This window comes from Ascaphus truei, chromosome 22 (assembly GCF_040206685.1).
Source record: "Ascaphus truei isolate aAscTru1 chromosome 22, aAscTru1.hap1, whole genome shotgun sequence".
Taxonomy (NCBI): domain Eukaryota; kingdom Metazoa; phylum Chordata; class Amphibia; order Anura; family Ascaphidae; genus Ascaphus; species Ascaphus truei.
Window position 1 is genome coordinate 12162451 of NC_134504.1, and position 20430 is coordinate 12182880.

At 56.5% G+C, this 20430-nt stretch overlaps 2 protein-coding genes across 2 annotated transcripts in view; one reads left to right on the forward strand and one right to left on the reverse strand.

The window, feature by feature from the left end:
• Positions 1-2787, reverse strand: part of GPS1 (G protein pathway suppressor 1) — a 27555-nt gene extending 24768 nt beyond the window's left edge. The window contains 3 exon segments of the mRNA XM_075579991.1: positions 418-510; positions 1030-1227; positions 2661-2787. Coding sequence (XP_075436106.1) covers positions 418-510; positions 1030-1227; positions 2661-2693 — 324 coding nt within the window. The 5' untranslated portion in view covers positions 2694-2787.
• On the forward strand, positions 2705-17642 carry RFNG (RFNG O-fucosylpeptide 3-beta-N-acetylglucosaminyltransferase). Its single transcript, XM_075579721.1, is given in 7 exon segments — positions 2705-2847; positions 4971-5183; positions 5186-5369; positions 6138-6197; positions 10194-10296; positions 15857-16010; positions 17553-17642. Coding segments are annotated over 6 exon segments (750 nt in total). The 5' UTR covers positions 2705-2847; positions 4971-5024.
• Positions 17643-20430: the final 2788 nt, after the last annotated feature.

A 20430-nucleotide genomic window follows, 5' to 3' on the forward strand; every position in this document is an offset into this window, starting at 1 on the left:
CGCAGACATACTGCGCGACACGCCAGCACGTGCAGACACACAGCGCGACACGCCAGCACGCGCAGACACACAGCGCGACACGCCAGCACGTGCAGACACACAGCGTGACACGCCAGCACGCGCAGACACACAGCGCGACACGCCAGCACGTGCAGACATACTGCGCGACACGCCAGCACGCGCAGACACAGCGCGACAGCTCGCGCAGACAGCGCGACGCGCTAACACACGCAGACAGCGCGTTGGGTGCACGCACATTGCGAAGCGCATCACAAACGGTGCTCCTTCCACACATGCTTTGTATCCCAAAGTCAATGCACCCGACATCTCCAACATACTGTACCACGCTTCTCAAGAGACAGACATGACACGCCTTACATGACAACACGCAGCACACGCCATGTCCGCACCACATACCAGCGTCGGGTTCTCCACCACGTAGTTGATGTCGGGCACATTCTGCTGGTCGTCCTGAGGGTCGGCATCGATCTGCATGGGCTCCACGGCACCCTGTGGGCACAAGGCGCCGAGTCAGGCGCATTCCCCAGGCCACTGCTCAACCCTGCACGTGGCACACCGCAGGAATACGCACCCACGGCTCAGAGCACAAGATCAATACAGCGCACAAGTGATAGTGTGAAGGGAAGTCACGTTATGGAAATAATCAGGCACCAAAAGAAACGTGGCATTCGGGTTTCCCTTCATGAGGACGGTGGATCTGGGAGGGGGCGGTGCTTTACCTATATATACACACACCGCCCCCTGCTCCGGCAGACCACACGGGATCCAAGCTGCGTACAAAGAAGCTACAGCACATGGGCAGCCGGAGAGCAGATCTGAGCACACAATAGGACAATACGCCAGGCACAGAGAGGGGATCCCTGCAGCGTCACTGACTGGTTATTCTGCTCTGGCTATACTTTTACACAATGCTCTTTTGCTGAAGTTGCAATGTTTTCTCCGCTCAGCGCTGAATGTGCCACTGAGCAGAGAAGGTGCCCGGTGCTGGAGCCCGTCCCTCCTTAATACCTCGTATAGCAGCGTGCAGGCAGATAAGCTGGCACTCAGGCTGAAGTCTCCAGCAGTACACGGGAGGAAGAGGTCTGACCTACTGCTGTGGGGGGTGCAGTACAGATCTGTCACTGATGAGGAGGCTGAGCTGGGGTTGGAGCTATCTCTCATCCTGTCCTGACTCTCTGCACCCCCAGACCCTGACACAGAGCTGGCCTGATAAAGGGAGAAACAGCAGTCAGTCTGTTATCTGCTCCCGGGGTAACAATGTTGAGCAGAGCACGCTGGGCAGCGGACAAGTCATGTCACAGGCAGGAAATCCACGTTAAGCACAGACCTCACCGCTTGGAGTGTTATTATACACAAATACAAGACATGTCTTTAAACATTTGGAGAAACTGACAAGGATCATCTGGATCCCAATGCTCGGAGTTACAGATCACGATCTCACATCTCTACTGAGTAGGACTATTCACCACTTAGAGCGAGAACCCTGCCGATACACTGCTCCTCCTCATGCTGTGTAAATCGCAAGCATGTGAGAAGGGCAGGCGTGTGAGAAGGGCAGGCGTGTGAGAAGGGCAGGCGTGTGAGAAGGGCAGGCGTGTGAGAAGGGCAGGCGTGTGAGAAGGGCAGGCGTGGGTGAAGGGCAGGCGTGGGTGAAGGGCACGCTTCATAATTTGTGCTAAAGCCCCAGGTACATACTGCTGCTACATGTGCAAACATATGGGGCTCCCTGATTAGAAATAGAGATGTCAGCAGGCACACAGCTATCTCACTGACCTGTAATATATATATATATATATATATATATATATATATATATATATATATATATATATATATACATACACACACACACACACAGGAGAGGGTCCCTCAGTCTGACACACACACACCCATACAGGAGAGGGGTCCCTCAGTCTGACACACACACAGGGAGAGGGGTCCCTCAGTATGACACACACACACACACACACAAGAGCGGTCCCTCAGTGTGACACACACACACACACACACAGGAGAGAGGTTCCTCCGTCTGACACACACACACACGAGAGAGGTCCCTCAGTTTGACACACACACACACACACAAACGAGAGATGTCCCTCAGTCTGACACACACACACACACGAGAGAGGTCCCTCAGTCTGACACACACACGCACAGGAGAGAGGTCCTTTAGTCTGACACACACACACGAGAGAGGTCCCTCAGTATGACACACACACGAGAGAGCTCATTCTGACACACACACACACACACAAACGAGAGAGGCCCCTCAGTCTGACACACACACACAGGAGAGGTCCCTCAGTCTGACACACACGCACACACACAGGAGAGGTCCCTCAGTCTGACACACACACACAGGAGAGGTCCCTCAGTCTGACACACACACAGGAGAGGTCCCTCAGTCTGACACACACACACACACACACGAGAGAGGTCCCTCAGTCTGACACACACACCGGGAGAGCGGTCCCTCAGTACGACACACACACACACACACACACACACACACACACACACACACACACACACACACACACACACACACGAGAGGTCCCTCAGTTTGACTGACTGACTGACTGACTACCACACACACCACACACACCACACACACCACACACACCACACACACCTACCTGCAGGTTGAACACTTGCACCGGTAGAGGCATCTTCCTCCTCTCAGCGGCTCAGGCCCGTACGTTCCCTTCCGGGTCACAACCCCAACACTTCCGGCAAATTCCCGAACCCTGCCAGCGTGATGACGTAACGCGCAGTGACGAACCGCGGAGACTCAGTCCGCACCGGGGACTGTGAGACCGGAGGGTGAGTGTCCGGATCACGTTACCGGCAGGAGCCCTACCGCTCCCCCCGATATACCGCTCCCCCCGATATACCGCCCGCCCCGATATACCGCCCCCCCCACACACCGATATACTGCCCCTCCACATCCCGATATACCGCTCCCCCTTCCCACACCCTGATATATCGCTCCCCCACCCCGATATACCACTCCCCGATATACCTCTCCCCCCTCCCCACACTGCAATATACCGCTCCCCCCTCCCCACACCCTGATATACCGCTTCCCCCCTCCCCACACTCCGATATACCGCTCCCCACACTCCGATATACCGCTCCCCACACTCCGATATACCGCTCCCCACACTCCGATATACCGCTCCCCACACTCCGATATACCGCTCCCCACACTCCGATATACCGCTCCCCACACCCCGATATATCGCTCCCCACACTCCGATATAGCTCTCCCCCCTCCCCACACTGCAATATACCGCTCCCCCCTCCCCACACCCTGATATACCGCTTCCCCCCTCCCCACACTCCGATATACCGCTCCCCACACTCCGATATACCGCTCCCCACACTCCGATATACCGCTCCCCACACTCCGATATACCGCTTCCCACACTCCGATATACCGCTCCCCACACTCCGATATACCGCTCCCCACACTCCGATATACCGCTCCCCACACTCCGATATACCGCTCCCCACACTCCGATATACCGCTCCCCACACTCCGATATACCGCTCCCCACACTCCGATATACCGCTCCCCACACCCCGATATACCGCCCTCCCCACACCCCGATATACCGCCCTCCCCCACACCCCGATATACCGCCCTCCCCACACCCCGATATACCGCCCTCCCCACACCCCGATATACCGCCCTCCCCACACCCCGATATACCGCCCTCCCCACACCCCGACATACCGCCCCCCCTACACCCCGACATACCCCCCCTCCTACACCCCGACATACCCCCCCTCCACAGACCCCGACATACCCCCCCTCCACAGACACGGACATACCCCCCCCTCCACAGACACGGACATACCCCCCTCCACAGACCCCGACATACCGCTCCCCACACTCCGATATACCGCTCCCCACACTCCGATATACCGCTCCCCACACTCCGATATACCGCTCCCCACACCCCGATATACCGCCCTCCCCACACCCCGATATACCGCCCTCCCCACACCCCGATATACCGCCCTCCCCACACCCCGATATACCGCCCTCCCCCACACCCCGACATACCGCCCCCCCTACACCCCGACATACCCCCCCTCCACAGACCCCGACATACCCCCCCTCCACAGACCCCGACATACCCCCCCTCCACAGACCCCGACATACCCCCCCTCCACAGACCCCGACATACCCCCCCTCCACAGACCCCGACATACCTCTCCACGGACCCCGACATACCCCCCCTCCACAGACCCCGACATACCTCTCCACGGACCCCGACTTACCCCCCCTCCACAGACCCCGACTTACCCCCCCTCCGCAGACCCCCTCCACAGACCCCGACATACCCCCCCTCCCCAGACCCCGACATACCCCCCTCCCCAGACCCCGACATACCCCCCTCCCCAGACCCCGACATACACCCCCCCCAGACCCCGATATACCGCCCTCCCCCGACATACCCGCCTCCCCAGACCCCGATATACCCCCCTCCCCACACCCTGATATACCCCCCTCCCAACACCCCGATATACCCCCCTCCCCACACCCTGATATACCCCCCTCCCAACACCCCGATATACCCCCCTCCCAACACCCCGATATACCCCCCTCCCCACACCCCGATATACTGCCTTCCCCATCCCCAGACCCTGATATACCGCCTTCCCCAGACCCCGATATACCGCCTTCCCCAGACCCCGATATACCGCCTTCCCCATCCCCAGACCCTGATATACCGCCCTCCCCCGACATACCCCCCTCCCCCGACATACCCCCCTCCCCAGACCTCGATATACCCCCCTCCCCACACCCTGATATACCGCCTTCCCCAGACCCCGATATACCGCCTTCCCCATCCCCAGACGCCGATATCCCCCCCTGCCCCACACCCCGATATACATGCACGCAGGCCCGTGTGACCCACCCCCTGTCCCCCCAGTTCCTGCGATGCCTCCGCTGGATGACGGTAGCGCAGCCCCCGGAGGGCTGAAGGATGAAGGTGTCGGGCCTCGGGCTCAGTAAGACCGGCTTCCTGCTGTCTGTGTCGTTCTGTGCCGCCCTCCTCCTCCTCATACCTCAGTTTCCGAGCCCGTGGCGGCAGCGTGAATCCCCTCAGCCACGTCCTCTGCCGGCCTGTGAGCACAGCTGGGCCCAGCGCTGACCACCCCACATGGAGGCTCCCGGCCTGGTCACAGCCCGGAGCAGGGAGCCCGGCGGCAGGATCAGCCGCCGCCGAGGGACACGCTGGAGGTGAACGATGTGTTTATTGCAGTGAAAACCACAAAGAAATATCACAAGAGTCGCCTGGATCTCCTCATGCAAACCTGGATCTCCGGGCAAAGAGCAGGTGAGGGGGCGGGGGGGGGTAGAGACCTGGGGAGGAGGGAGAGGAGGAGGGATGGGGGGGAGGTAGGGATGGTGGGGAGGTAGGGATGGTGGGGAGGTAGGGATGGGGGGGAGGTAGGGATGGGGGGGGGGTAGGGATGGGGGGGGGTAGGGATGGGGAGAGGGAGGGATGGGGAGAGGGAGGGATGGAGGGAGGGATGGGGAGAGGAGGGTGGTATGTGGAGGTAGGGATGGGGAGAGGAGGGAGGGATGGGGAGAGGAGGAGGAGGGATGGGAGAGGAGGAGGAGGGATGGGGATGGGAGAGGAGGAGGAGGGATGGGGATGGGAGAGGAGGAGGGATGGGAGAGGAGGAGGAGGAGGGATGGGGATGGGAGAGGAGGAGGAGGAGGAGGGATGGGGATGGGAGAGGAGGAGGAGGAGGGATGGGGAGGGGAGAGGAGGGGGGATGGATGGGAACGGGAGAGGAGGAGGGATGAGGAGGAGGGAGGGATGGATGGAGAGGATGAGGAGGAGGGAGGGATGGAGAGGAGGAGGAGGGAGGGATGGAGAGGAGGAGGACGGATGGGGAGAGGGGATGGGGAGGGAGGGAGAGGGGATGGGGAGGGAGGGATGGGGAGAGGGGGAGGGAGGGATGGGGAGAGGGGGAGGGAGGGATGGGGTATACCGGAGCTGGTTCCCTCTCTGGGATTTGGTGGGCGGGGGGATTATTGTGTAATTAATGTCTGATTAGCAGATTGCTAATTTGTGCTATTTTCCCGTAAAACTCCCAGACGTTTATATTCACGGATTGGGAAGACCAGGAACTGCGGCAGAAAGCAGGTAGGCGTCGCGTCCCGCACTGCGACAGATACAATGTGAGGAGATATACTGGGAATAGAAAGGTGTGCGTGGATGTAATCCTGAGATCAGAGACATATGTGGGATCTGTAATCCCTGAGAGCAGAGAGAGATGTGGGGGGATCTGTAATCCCTGAGAGCAGAGAGAGATGTGGGGATCTGTAATCCCTGAGAGCAGAGAGAGATGTGGGGATCTGTAATCCCTGAGAGCAGAGAGAGATGTGGGGGGATCTGTAATCCCTGAGAGCAGAGAGAGATGTGGGGGGATCTGTAATCCCTGAGAGCAGAGACATATGTGGGATCTGTAATCCCTGAGAGCAGAGACATGTGTGGGATCTGTAATCCCTGAGAGCAGAGACATATGTGGGATCTGTAATCCCTGAGAGCAGAGAGAGATGTGGGGATCTGTAATCCCTGAGAGCAGAGAGAGATGTGGGGATCTGTAATCCCTGAGAGCAGAGAGAGATGTGGGGATCTGTAATCCCTGAGAGCAGAGAGAGATGTGGGGATCTGTAATCCCTGAGAGCAGAGAGAGATGTGGGGATCTGTAATCCCTGAGAGCAGAGAGAGATGTGGGGGGATCTGTAATCCTGAGAGCAGAGACATATGTGGGGATCTGTAATCCCTGAGAGCAGAGACAGATGGGGGGATCTGTAATCCCTGAGAGCAGAGAGAGATGTGGGGATCTGTAATCCCTGAGAGCAGAGAGAGATGGGGGGATCTGTAATCCCTGAGAGCAGAGAGAGATGGGGGGGATCTGTAATCCCTGAGAGCAGAGAGAGATGTGGGTATCTGTAATCCCTGAGAGCAGAGAGAGATGGGGGGATCTGTAATCCCTGAGAGCAGAGAGAGATGTGGGTATCTGTAATCCCTGAGAGGAGAGAGAGATGTTGGGGGGATCTGTAATCCCTGAGAGCAGAGAGAGATGTGGGGGGATCTGTAATCCCTGAGAGCAGAGACATGTGTGGGGATCTGTAATCCCTGAGAGCAGAGACAGATGGGGGGGATCTGTAATCCCTGAGAGCAGAGACAGATGGGGGGGATCTGTAATCCCTGAGAGCAGAGAGAGATGGGGGGATCTGTAATCCCTGAGAGCAGAGAGAGATGTGGGTATCTGTAATCCCTGAGAGCAGAGAGAGATGTGGGTATCTGTAATCCATGACAGCAGAGAGAGATGTGGGGATCTGTAATCCCTGAGAGCAGAGACAGATGTGGGTATCTGTAATCCATGAGAGCAGAGAGAGATGTGGGGATCTGTAATCCCTGAGAGCAGAGACAGATGTGGGGGGATCTGTAATCCCTGAGAGCAGAGACAGATGTGGGGGGGGATCTGTTATCCCTGAAAGCAGAGACAGATGTGGGGGGGATCTGTAATCCCTGAAAGCAGAGACAGATGTGGGGGATCTGTAATCCCTGAGAGCAGAGACAGATGTGGGGGATCTGTAATCCCTGAGAGCAGAGACAGATTTGGGGGGATCTGTAATCCCTGAGAGGAGAGAGAGATGTTGGGGGGGATCTGTAATCCCTGAGAGGAGAGAGAGATGTTGGGGGGGATCTGTAATCCCTGAGAGGAGAGAGAGATGTTGGGGGGATCTGTAATCCTTGAGAGGAGAGAGAGATGTTGGGGGGATCTGTAATCCCTGAGAGAAGAGAGATGTTGGGGGGGATCTGTAATCCCTGAGAGGAGAGAGAGATGTTGGGGGGATCTGTAATCCCTGAGAGCAGAGAGAGATGTGGGGGGATCTGTAATCCCTGAGAGCAGAGAGAGATGTGGGGGGATCTGTAATCCCTGAGAGCAGAGAGAGATGTGGGAATCTGTAATCCCTGAGAGCAGAGAGAGATGTGGGGATCAGCGAGCCTTTACTCGGCCCTTACTCAGCCCTTACTCAGCCCTTACTCAGCCTTTACTAAGCCTTTACTCACTGAGCCTTTACTGTGTCATGGGAGACCAGTACTTTTACACTGAAACCACTGGGATCCCTAGCACCAGACAGGACAAGGTTGTAGAATAAAATGGAGTTTATTCTGGCAGCCAGCAGACAAAACAAAGATGCACAAAACAAGATACAATACCAACTGGGGGCCTGGGGAGGAGACTCTAGCCTCGCTAGGTGCAGGGGCCTGGGGAGCAGTCTCTAGCCTCGCTAGGTGCAGGGGCCTGGGGAGTAGACTCTAGCCTCGCTAGGTGCAGGGGCCTGGGGAGTAGACTCTAGCCTCGCTAGGTGCAGGGGCCTGGGGAGTAGACTCTAGCCTCGCTAGGTGCAGGGGCCTGGGGAGTAGACTCTAGCCTCGCTAGATGCAGAGGCCTGGGGAGTAGACTCTAGCCTCGCTAGGTGCAGGGGCCTGGGGAGCAGTCTCTAGCCTCGCTGGGTGCAGGGTCCTGGGGAGTAGACTCTAGCCTCGCTAGGTGCAGGGGCCTGGGGAGCAGACTCTAGCCTCGCTAGGTGTAGGGGTCTGGGGAGTAGTCTCTAGCCTCGCTAGGTGCAGGGGCCTGGGGAGTAGACTCTAGCCTCGCTAGGTGCAGGGGCCTGGGGAGTACACTCTAGCCTCGCTAGGTGCAGGGGCCTGGGGAGTACACTCTAGCCTCGCTAGGTGCAGGGGCCTGGGGAGTAGACTCTAGCCTCGCTAGGTGCCTGCTTCAAGAAGGTTTGCCCTGTCCACTTCTCGTCCAGGATCAGTGCTGATCACACAGCAGCCCCTCTGACCTGTATCTCCAGCTGGTCACTGTAAAGATCCAAACTCCTTCCCACAGCCTCTGTCTCTTTTAGGCTTGTTCTATAGTATGTGCGGGCGCCTGTGCGAACGCGCGTGCACGTTACTCACTTTTTGTGTGTATGGTGCTCTGTGCTACCGGGAGCGACTGTGTGTATGTATGTGTGTGTTGTATTATATATTTAAAAAAAAAAAAAAGACACCTTGCTAAGAATAAAATATTTATCAACATTGCACACACCCATACATACATACATTACAGAGGCGGCGCGAATACTTACTTTTCTGAATCTTCCCCCCTATCGGCTGGCTCCACGCTCACTGCCGTGCGCACGGCGCAGCAAGTGTGCCCACTATATTACAAGCCTTAGTCTCTCTTGCTCTCAGATGCTCTCTGAAGGTAGATCTCAATTCTCTGACCAGCAGCACCCCTTATATAGCCCTCTGTGGCTATCTGTTGCATGGGAGGGGGCTGCTGGACAATCAGAGCATGGATTAGGTTGGTGCCACAACAGCCAGAGGGCGTGCTAAGAGCCCATCCCCAGCCCTGATTAAATCAGAGTCCCCTCTAAACAAATGTACACATAGTCCAATTAACACTTTACAGGGCTGACTCCCAAATCACATCACAGAACAATGTTGATTCACTAAACTGTGGGATTGCATTACAGGGAATAACAAATACAGACTTTGAAATACATTCTTACAGACATGGAAATACATTTACACATTCCCTGTTCTTCCCCAGATATTTAAAGTACATTTGGCCAAAATAAGCCTTACACAGGTGGCCAAGTTACATAGATTTAGGGGTAGATAGCTGTGCTTCATAACAGTTTTGTGATGCCAGCTACCCCTACCGTCACACTCAGCCTTTACTCACTGAGCCTCTACTCACTGAGCCTTTACTAAGCTTTTACTCACTGAGCCTTTAATCAGCATTTGCTCTCTGAGCCTTTACTCAACCTTTACTCGCTGAGCATTTACTCAGCCTTTACTCACTGAGCCTTTACTCAACCTTTACTCGCTGAGCCTTTACTCAACCTTTACTCACTGAGCCTTTACTCAACCTTTACTCACTGAGCATTTACTCAACCTTTACTCGCTGAGCATTTACTCAACCTTTACTCACTGAGCCTTTACTCACGGAGCCTTCTGAGTAACATGGTGAGAGAATTAATTTTTTCACCATGGCCAGCAATGTTAGCCGGTGGGATTGTGTGACTGGCGTGTGACAGGCGTGTGACTGACGTGTCCTCTTTGCAGGTAGTCGGATGGTGCACACAAACTGCTCTGGAGTGCACACCAGGCAGGCGCTCTGCTGCAAGATGGCCGTGGAATACGACAAGTTTGTCCTGTCTGCCAAGAAGTAAGAACTGTTCCCTGTGTGCGCAGGTAGTGACGGCGTCCCTGGGAGGCCGGGACATAGCTAAGCATGGTTCCCTGTGTGCGCAGGTAGTGACGGCGTCTCTGGGAGGTCGGACATACGCTAAGCATGGTTCCCTGTGTGCGCAGGTAGTGACGGCGTCTCTGGGAGGTCGGACATACGCTAAGCATGGTTCCCTGTGTGCGCAGGTAGTGACGGCGTCTCTGGGAGGTCGGACATACGCTAAGCATGGTTCCCTGTGTGCGCAGGTAGTGACGGCGACTCTGGGAGGTCGGACATACGCTAAGCATGGTTCCCTGTGTGCGCAGGTAGTGACGGCGTCCCTGGGAGGCCGGGACATACGCTAAGCATGGTTCCCTGTGTGCCCAGGTAGTGACGGCGTCTCTGGGAGGTCGGACATACGCTAAGCATGGTTCCCTGTGTGCGCAAATAGTGAGGCATCTGTGGGAGGCCGGGACATACAATAAGCATGGTTCCCTGTGTGCGCAGGTAGTGACGGCGTCCCTGGGAGGCCGGGACATACGCTAAGCATGGTTCCCTGTGTGCGCAGGTAGTGACGGCGTCTCTGGGAGGTCGGACATACGCTAAGCATGGTTCCCTGTGTGTGCAGGTAGTGACGGCGTCTGTGGGAGGCCGGGACATACGCTAAGCATGGTTCCCTGTGTGCGCAGGTAGTGACGGCGTCCCTGGGAGGTCGGACATACGCTAAGCATGGTTCCCTGTGTGCCCAGGTAGTGACGGCGTCCCTGGGAGGCCGGGACATACGCTAAGCATGGTTCCCTGTGTGCGCAGGTAGTGACGGCGTCTCTGGGAGGTCGGACATACGCTAAGCATGGTTCCCTGTGTGCGCAGGTAGTGACGGCATCTGTGGGAGGCCGGGACATACAATAAGCATGGTTCCCTGTGTGCGCAGGTAGATAGTGACTCTTGTGATGTTCCTGCAATAGTGACTCTTGTGATGTTCCCGCAACAGTGACTCTCTTGTGAAGTTCCTGCGATAGTGACTCTCTTGTGATGTTCCTGCGATAGTGACTCTTGTGATGTTCCTGCAATAGTGATTCTTGTGATGTTCCTATGTTAGTGACTGTGATGTTCCTGCGATAGTGACTCTCTTGTGATGTTCCTGCGATAGTGACTCTCTTGTGATGTTCCTGCGATAGTGACTCTTGTGAAGTTCCTGCGATAGTGACTCTTGTGAAGTTCCTGCGATAGTGACTCTTGTGATGTTCCTGCGATAGTGACTCTTATGATGTTCCTGCGATAGTGACTCTCTTGTGATGTTCCTGTGATAGTGACTCTTGTGAAGTTCCTGCGATAGTGACTCTTGTGAAGTTCCTGCGATAGTGACTCTTGTGAAGTTCCTGCGATTATGACTCTTGTGAAGTTCCTGCGATAGTGACTCTTGTGAAGTTCCTGCGATAGTGACTCTTGTGAAGTTCCTGCGATAGTGACTCTTGTGAAGTTCCTGCGATAGTGACTTGTGAAGTTCCTGCGATAGTGACTCTCTTGTGATGTTCCTGCGATAGTGACTCTCTTGTGATGTTCCTGCGATAGTGACTCTCTTGTGCTGTTCCTGCGATAGTGGCTCTCTTGTGAAGTTCCTGAGATAGTGACTCTCTCGTGATGTTCCTGCGATAGTGACTCTCTTGTGCTGTTCCTGCGATAGTGACTCTCTTGTGATGTTCCTGCGATAGTGACTCTCTTGTGATGTTCCTGCGATAGTGACTCTCTTGTGCTGTTCCTGCGATAGTGACTCTCTTGTGCTGTTCCTGCGATAGTGACTCTCTTGTGCTGTTCCTGCGATAGTGACTCTCTTGTGCTGTTCCTGCGATAGTGACTCTCTTGTGATGTTCCTGCGATAGTGACTCTCTTGTGCTGTTCCTGCGATAGTGACTCTCTTGTGCTGTTCCTGCGATAGTGACTCTCTTGTGCTGTTCCTGCGATAGTGACTCTCTTGTGATGTTCCTGCGATAGTGACTCTCTTGTGATGTTCCTGCGATAGTGACTCTCTTGTGATGTTCCTGCGATAGTGACTCTCTTGTGATGTTCCTGCGATAGTGACTCTCTTGTGATGTTCCTGCGATAGTGACTCTCTTGTGCTGTTCCTGCGATAGTGACTCTCTTGTGCTGTTCCTGCGATAGTGACTCTCTCGTGATGTTCCTGCGATAGTGACTCTCTCGTGATGTTCCTGCGATAGTGACTCTTGTGCTTTTCCTGCGATAGTGACTCTCTTGTGATGTTCCTGCGATAGTGACTCTCTTGTGATGTTCCTGCGATAGTGACTCTCTTGTGCTGTTCCTGCGATAGTGACTCTCTTGTGATGTTCCTGCGATAGTGACTCTCTTGTGATGTTCCTGCGATAGTGACTCTCTTGTGATGTTCCTGCGATAGTGACTCTCTTGTGATGTTCCTGCGGTAGTGACTCTCTTGTGCTGTTCCTGCGACAGTGACTCTCTTGTGCTGTTCCTGAGATAGTGACTCTCTTGTGCTGTTCCTGCGATAGTGACTCTCTTGTGCTGTTCCTGCGATAGTGACTCTCTTGTGCTGTTCCTGCGATAGTGACTCTCTTGTGATGTTCCTGCGATAGTGACTCTCTTGTGATGTTCCTGCGATAGTGACTCTCTTGTGATGTTCCTGCGATAGTGACTCTCTTGTGATGTTCCTGCGATAGTGACTCTCTTGTGATGTTCCTGCGATAGTGACTCTCTTGTGCTGTTCCTGCGATAGTGACTCTCTTGTGCTGTTCCTGCGATAGTGACTCTCTCGTGATGTTCCTGCGATAGTGACTCTCTCGTGCTGTTCCTGCGATAGTGACTCTTGTGCTTTTCCTGCGATAGTGACTCTCTTGTGATGTTCCTGCGATAGTGACTCTCTTGTGATGTTCCTGCGATAGTGACTCTCTTGTGATGTTCCTGCGATAGTGACTCTCTTGTGCTGTTCCTGCGATAGTGACTCTCTTGTGATGTTCCTGCGATAGTGACTCTCTTGTGATGTTCCTGCGATAGTGACTCTCTTGTGATGTTCCTGCGATAGTGACTCTCTTGTGATGTTCCTGCGGTAGTGACTCTCTTGTGCTGTTCCTGCGACAGTTACTCTCTTGTGCTGTTCCTGAGATAGTGACTCTCTTGTGCTGTTCCTGCGATAGTGACTCTCTTGTGCTGTTCCTGCGATAGTGACTCTCTTGTGCTGTTCCTGCGATAGTGACTCTCTTGTGCTGTTCCTGCGATAGTGACTCTCTTGTGCTGTTCCTGCGATAGTGACTCTTGTGCTGTTCCTGCGATAGTGACTCTCTTGTGCTGTTCCTGCGGTAGTGACTCTCTTGTGATGTTCCTGCGATAGTGACTCTCTTGTGCTGTTCCTGCGATAGTGACTCTCTTGTGCTGTTCCTGCGATAGTGACTCTCTTGTGATGTTCCTGCGATAGTGACTCTCTTGTGCTGTTCCTGCGGTAGTGACTCTCTTGTGATGTTCCTGCGATAGTGACTCTCTTGTGCTGTTCCTGCGATAGTGACTCTCTTGTGCTGTTCCTGCGGTAGTGACTCTCTTGTGCTGTTCCTGCGATAGTGACTCTCTTGTGATGTTCCTGCGATAGTGACTCTCTTGTGCTGTTCCTGCGATAGTGACTCTCTTGTGATGTTCCTGCGATAGTGACTCTCTTGTGATGTTCCTGCGATAGTGACTCTCTTGTGATGTTCCTGCGATAGTGACTCTCTTGTGATGTTCCTGCGATAGTGACTCTCTTGTGATGTTCCTGCGATAGTGACTCTCTTGTGATGTTCCTGCGGTAGTGACTCTCTTGTGCTGTTCCTGCGGTAGTGACTCTCTTGTGCTGTTCCTGCGATAGTGACTCTCTTGTGCTGTTCCTGCGATAGTGACTCTCTTGTGCTGTTCCTGCGATAGTGACTCTCTTGTGCTGTTCCTGCGATAGTGACTCTCTTGTGCTGTTCCTGCGATAGTGACTCTCTTGTGCTGTTCCTGCGGTAGTGACTCTTGTGCTGTTCCTGCGATAGTGACTCTCTTGTGATGTTCCTCCGATAGTGACTCTCTTGTGCTGTTCCTGCGGTAGTGACTCTCTTGTGATGTTCCTGCGATAGTGACTCTCTTGTGCTGTTCCTGCGATAGTGACTCTCTTGTGCTGTTCCTGCGATAGTGACTCTCTTGTGCTGTTCCTGCGATAGTGACTCTCTTGTGATGTTCCTGCGATAGTGACTCTCTTGTGCTGTTCCTGCGATAGTGACTCTCTTGTGCTGTTCCTGCGATAGTGACTCTCTTGTGCTGTTCCTGCGATAGTGACTCTCTTGTGCTGTTCCTGCGATAGTGACTCTCTTGTGATGTTCCTGCGATAGTGACTCTCTTGTGATGTTCCTGCGATAGTGACTCTCTTGTGCTGTTCCTGCGATAGTGACTCTCTTGTGCTGTTCCTGCGATAGTGACTCTCTTGTGATGTTCCTGCGATAGTGACTCTCTCGTGATGTTCCTGCGATAGTGACTCTCTCGTGCTGTTCCTGCGATAGTGACTCTTGTGCTTTTCCTGCGATAGTGACTCTCTTGTGATGTTCCTGCGATAGTGACTCTCTTGTGATGTTCCTGCGATAGTGACTCTCTTGTGCTGTTCCTGCGATAGTGACTCTCTTGTGCTGTTCCTGCGATAGTGACTCTCTTGTGATGTTCCTGCGATAGTGACTCTCTTGTGCTGTTCCTGCGATAGTGACTCTCTTGTGCTGTTCCTGCGATAGTGACTCTCTTGTGCTGTTCCTGCGATAGTGACTCTCTTGTGCTGTTCCTGCGATAGTGACTCTCTTGTGATGTTCCTGCGATAGTGACTCTCTTGTGATGTTCCTGCGATAGTGACTCTCTTGTGCTGTTCCTGCGATAGTGACTCTCTTGTGCTGTTCCTGCGATAGTGACTCTCTTGTGATGTTCCTGCGATAGTGACTCTCTTGTGATGTTCCTGCGATAGTGACTCTCTTGTGCTGTTCCTGCGATAGTGACTCTCTTGTGCTGTTCCTGCGATAGTGACTCTCTTGTGCTGTTCCTGCGATAGTGACTCTCTTGCGATGTTCCTGCGATAGTGACTCTCTTGTGCTGTTCCTGCGATAGTGACTCTCTTGTGATGTTCCTGCGATAGTGACTCTCTTGTGATGTTCCTGCGATAGTGACTCTCTTGTGCTGTTCCTGCGATAGTGACTCTCTTGTGCTGTTCCTGCGATAGTGACTCTTGTGCTGTTCCTGCGGTAGTGACTCTTGTGCTGTTCCTGCGATAGTGACTCTCTTGTGATGTTCCTGCGATAGTGACTCTCTTGTGATGTTCCTGCGATAGTGACTCTCTTGTGATGTTCCTGCGATAGTGACTCTCTTGTGATGTTCCTGCGATAGTGACTCTCTTGTGATGTTCCTGCGATAGTGACTCTTGTGCTGTTCCTGCGATAGTGACTCTCTTGTGATGTTCCTGCGATAGTGACTCTCTTGTGCTGTTCCTGCGATAGTGACTCTTGTGATGTTCCTGCGATAGTGACTCTCTTGTGCTGTTCCTGGGACACAGGTGGTTCTGTCACTTGGATGATGATAACTACCTGAACCTGCGCGCGCTCCGGGACCTGCTCTCCGCCTTCTCGCACATCCGGGACGTGTACGTGGGGCGGCCCAGCCTGGATCATCCCATCGAGACCCCGGACAGCGTGAAAGGCGACGGCACGGTGAGCAGGGGGGGGAGGGGGGCTGGTCACGGAAATACCGGTCACTTATACGGGACGTCTCCTGGGACACCTGAACAGGCAATAGATTATAATGCACGGGGGCTCAACTCCCGTCCTCAACAGGTCAGGTTTTCAGGATATCCCTGCTTCAGCACAGGTGGCTCAATCAGAGGCTCAGTCTTAGACTGCATCACCTGTGCTGAAGCAGGGACTGATTGAGCCACCTGTGCTGAAGCAGGGACTGATTGAGCCACCTGTGCTGAAGCAGGGACTGATTGAGCCACCTGTGCTGAAGCAGGGACTGATTGAGCCACCTGTGCTGAAGCAGGGATATCCTGAAAACCTGACCTGTTGGTGGTGCTCTTGAGAACCCTAGTTGAGCCCTCCTGATTATATGATGGCCTAGTACAGGGGTGCGCAAACTTTTGGCCCTGCGCCCCCGGCCTGCTCAGCCCCGGAGCTCGCGCCCCCCCTACCTGGTATCCGGAGTCAAAAGACGCTGCGGGGTCATGTGACGTCACCCGGAGAGCGGGTAAGCGAGTTACTGAGGCCTCGTGCGCTCCCGCCATTTAATTTACATGCTTTCGGGAAGAGTGCGGGACCTCTGTAACTGCCCCCCCACCCCCTCTCTGTTACCGCCGTGCCCCCCCCCTGTAAACGCCACCCCCCCCCCCCGCTCTGTAACCGCCGCGCCCCCCGCTCTGTAACCGCCACCCCCCCCCGCTCTATTACCGCCGCGCCCCCCGCTCTGTAACCGCCACCCCCCCCCGCTCTGTAACCGCCGTGCCCCCCGCTCTGTAACCGCCACCCCCCCACTCTGTAACCGCCGCGCCCCCCGCTCTGTAACTGCCCCCCCCGCTCTGTAACTGCCCCCCCCACCCCCCGCTCTGTAACTGCCCCCCCCACCCCCCGCTCTGTAACTGCCCCCCCCACCCCCCGCTCTGTAACTGCCCCCCCCACCCCCCGCTCTGTAACTGCCCCCCCCACCCCCCGCTCTGTTACCGCCGTGCCCCCCGCTCTGTAACCGCCACCCCCCCGCTCTGTAACCGCCACCCCCCCGCTCTGTAACCGCCGCGCCCCCCGCTCTGTAACCACTGTGCCCTCCCCGTAACAGCAGCGCCCTCCCTCTGTAACTGCTGCGCCCCCCCCCCTCTGTAACTGCCGCGCCCCCCCCCTCTGTAACTGCCGCGCCCCCCGCTGTAACTGCCGCGCCCCCCCCCCTCTGTAACCGCCGCGCACCCCCCTGTAACTGCCGCGCACCCCCCTGTAACTGCCGCGCCCCCCCCTGTAACTGCCGCGCCCCCCCCTGTAACTGCCGCACCCCCCCTGTAACTGCCGCGCCCCCCCCCCCTGTAACTATCGCGCCCCCCCCCCCTGTAACTGCCGCACCCCCCCTGTAACTGCCGCGCCCCCCCTCTGTAACTGCCACGCCCCCCTGGCTTAGTATACCTCAGCCAATCAGAGCAGCCCGTGCCGTAGGGGGGATATTGATGGCGCATGGCAGCCGGACTCCCGCGTGTTGATGCGATGCTTTGTCTCCAGGTTTCCCTGAAGTTCTGGTTTGCCACAGGAGGGGCCGGATTCTGCATCAGCCGAGGCCTCGCTCTGAAGATGAGTCCCTGGGCGAGGTGAGTGTGTGTGGTTGCATCGGTGTGTGTGTGTGGTTGCATCGGTGTGTGTGTGGCTGCGTCGGTGTGTGTGTGGCTGCGTCGGTGTGTGTGTGTGGCTGCGTCGGTGTGTGTGTGTGTGGCTGCGTCGGTGTGTGTGGCTGCGTCGGTGTGTGTGTGGCTGCGTCGGTGTGTGTGTGTGGCTGCGTCGGTGTGTGTGGCTGCGTCGGTGTGTGTGTGTGTGGCTGCGTCGGTGTGTGTGTGTGTGTGTGGCTGCGTCGGTGTGTGTGTGTGTGGCTGCGTCGGTGTGTGTGTGGCTGCGTCGGTGTGTGTGTGGCTGCGTCGGTGTGTGTGTGGCTGCGTCGGTGTGTGTGTGTGTGGCTGCGGCGGTGTGTGTGTGGCTGCGTCGGTGTGTGTGTGGCTGCGTCGGTGTGTGTGTGTGCGGCTGCGTCGGTGTGTGTGTGTGCGGCTGCGTCGGTGTGGGTGCACAGTGGGTGTGTGTGTGGCTGCGTCGGTGTGTGTGTGTGTGGCTGCGTCGGTGTGTGTGTGGCTGCGTCGGTGTGTGTGTGGTTGCGTCGGTGTGTGTGTGGTTGCGTCGGTGTGTGTGTGGCTGCGTCGGTGTGTGTGTGGCTGCGTCGGTGTGTGTGTGGCTGCGTCGGTGTGTGTGTGTGGCTGCGTCGGTGTGTGTGTGTGTGGCTGCGTCGGTGTGTGTGGCTGCGTCGGTGTGTGTGTGGCTGCGTCGGTGTGTGTGTGTGGCTGCGTCGGTGTGTGTGTGTGTGGCTGCGTCGGTGTGTGTGTGTGTGGCTGCGTCGGTGTGTGTGGCTGCGTCGGTGTGTGTGTGGCTGCGTCGGTGTGTGTGTGTGGCTGCGTCGGTGTGTGTGGCTGCGTCGGTGTGTGTGTGTGTGGCTGCGTCGGTGTGTGTGTGTGTGTGTGGCTGCGTCGGTGTGTGTGTGTGTGGCTGCATCGGTGTGTGTGTGGCTGCGTCGGTGTGTGTGTGGCTGCGTCGGTGTGTGTGTGGCTGCGTCGGTGTGTGTGTGTGTGGCTGCGGCGGTGTGTGTGTGGCTGCGTCGGTGTGTGTGTGGCTGCGTCGGTGTGTGTGTGTGCGGCTGCGTCGGTGTGTGTGTGTGCGGCTGCGTCGGTGTGGGTGCACAGTGGGTGTGTGTGTGGCTGCGTCGGTGTGTGTGTGTGTGGCTGCGTCGGTGTGTGTGTGGCTGCGTCGGTGTGTGTGTGGTTGCGTCGGTGTGTGTGTGGTTGCGTCGGTGTGTGTGTGGCTGCGTCGGTGTGTGTGTGGCTGCGTCGGTGTGTGTGTGTGGCTGCGTCGGTGTGTGTGTGTGTGGCTGCGTCGGTGTGTGTGGCTGCGTCGGTGTGTGTGTGGCTGCGTCGGTGTGTGTGTGTGGCTGCGTCGGTGTGTGTGTGTGTGGCTGCGTCGGTGTGTGTGTGTGTGGCTGCGTCGGTGTGTGTGTGTGTGTGTGGCTGCGTCGGTGTGTGTGTGTGTGGCTGCGTCGGTGTGTGTGTGTGTGGCTGCGTCGGTGTGTGTGTGGCTGCGTCGGTGTGTGTGTGGCTGCGTCGGTGTGTGTGTGGCTGCGTCGGTGTGTGTGTGTGTGGCTGCGGCGGTGTGTGTGTGGCTGCGTCGGTGTGTGTGTGGCTGCGTCGGTGTGTGTGTGTGCGGCTGCGTCGGTGTGTGTGTGTGCGGCTGCGTCGGTGTGGGTGCACAGTGGGTGTGTGTGTGGCTGCGTCGGTGTGTGTGTGTGTGGCTGCGTCGGTGTGTGTGTGGCTGCGTCGGTGTGTGTGTGGTTGCGTCGGTGTGTGTGTGGTTGCGTCGGTGTGTGTGTGGTTGCGTCTGTGTGTGTGTGGCTGCGTCGGTGTGTGTGTGGCTGCGTCGGTGTGTGTGTGGCTGCGTCGGTGTGTGTGGCTGCGTCGGTGTGTGTGTGGCTGCGTCGGTGTATGTGTGGCTGCGTCGGTGTGTGTGTGTGGCTGCGTCGGTGTGTGTGTGTGTGGCTGCGTCGGTGTGTGTGTGTGTGGCTGCGTCGGTGTGTGTGTGTGTGGCTGCGTCGGTGTGTGTGTGTGTGTGGCTGCGTCGGTGTGTGTGTGTGTGTGGCTGCGTCGGTGTGTGTGTGGCTGCGTCGGTGTGTGTGTGTGGCTGCGTCGGTGTGTGTGTGTGGCTGCGTCGGTGTGTGTGTGTGGCTGCGTCGGTGTGTGTGTGTGGCTGCGTCGGTGTGTGTGTGGCTTGCTTCGGTGTGTGTGTGGCTGCGTCGGTGTGTGTGTGGCTGCGTCGGTGTGTGTGTGTGGCTGCGTCGGTGTGTGTGTGTGGCTGCGTCGGTGTGTGTGTGTGCGGCTGCGTCGGTGTGGGTGCACAGTGGGTGTGTGTGTGGCTGCGTCGGTGTGTGTGTGTGTGGCTGCGTCGGTGTGTGTGTGGCTGCGTCGGTGTGTGTGTGGTTGCGTCGGTGTGTGTGTGGTTGCGTCGGTGTGTGTGTGGTTGCGTCGGTGTGTGTGTGGCTGCGTCGGTGTGTGTGTGGCTGCGTCGGTGTGTGTGTGGCTGCGTCGGTGTGTGTGGCTGCGTCGGTGTGTGTGTGGCTGCGTCGGTGTGTGTGTGTCTGCGTCGGTGTGTGTGTGGCTGCGTCGGTGTATGTGGCTGCGTCGGTGTGTGTGTGGCTGCGTCGGTGTGTGTGGTGGTGTGGTGTGTGTGGCTGGTGCTGTGGCTGCGTCGGTGTGTGTGTGGCTGCGTCGGTGTGTGTGTGGCTGCGTCGGTGTGTGTGTGGCTGCGTCGGTGTGTGTGTGTGGCTGCGTCGGTGTGTGTGTGGCTGCGTCGTGTG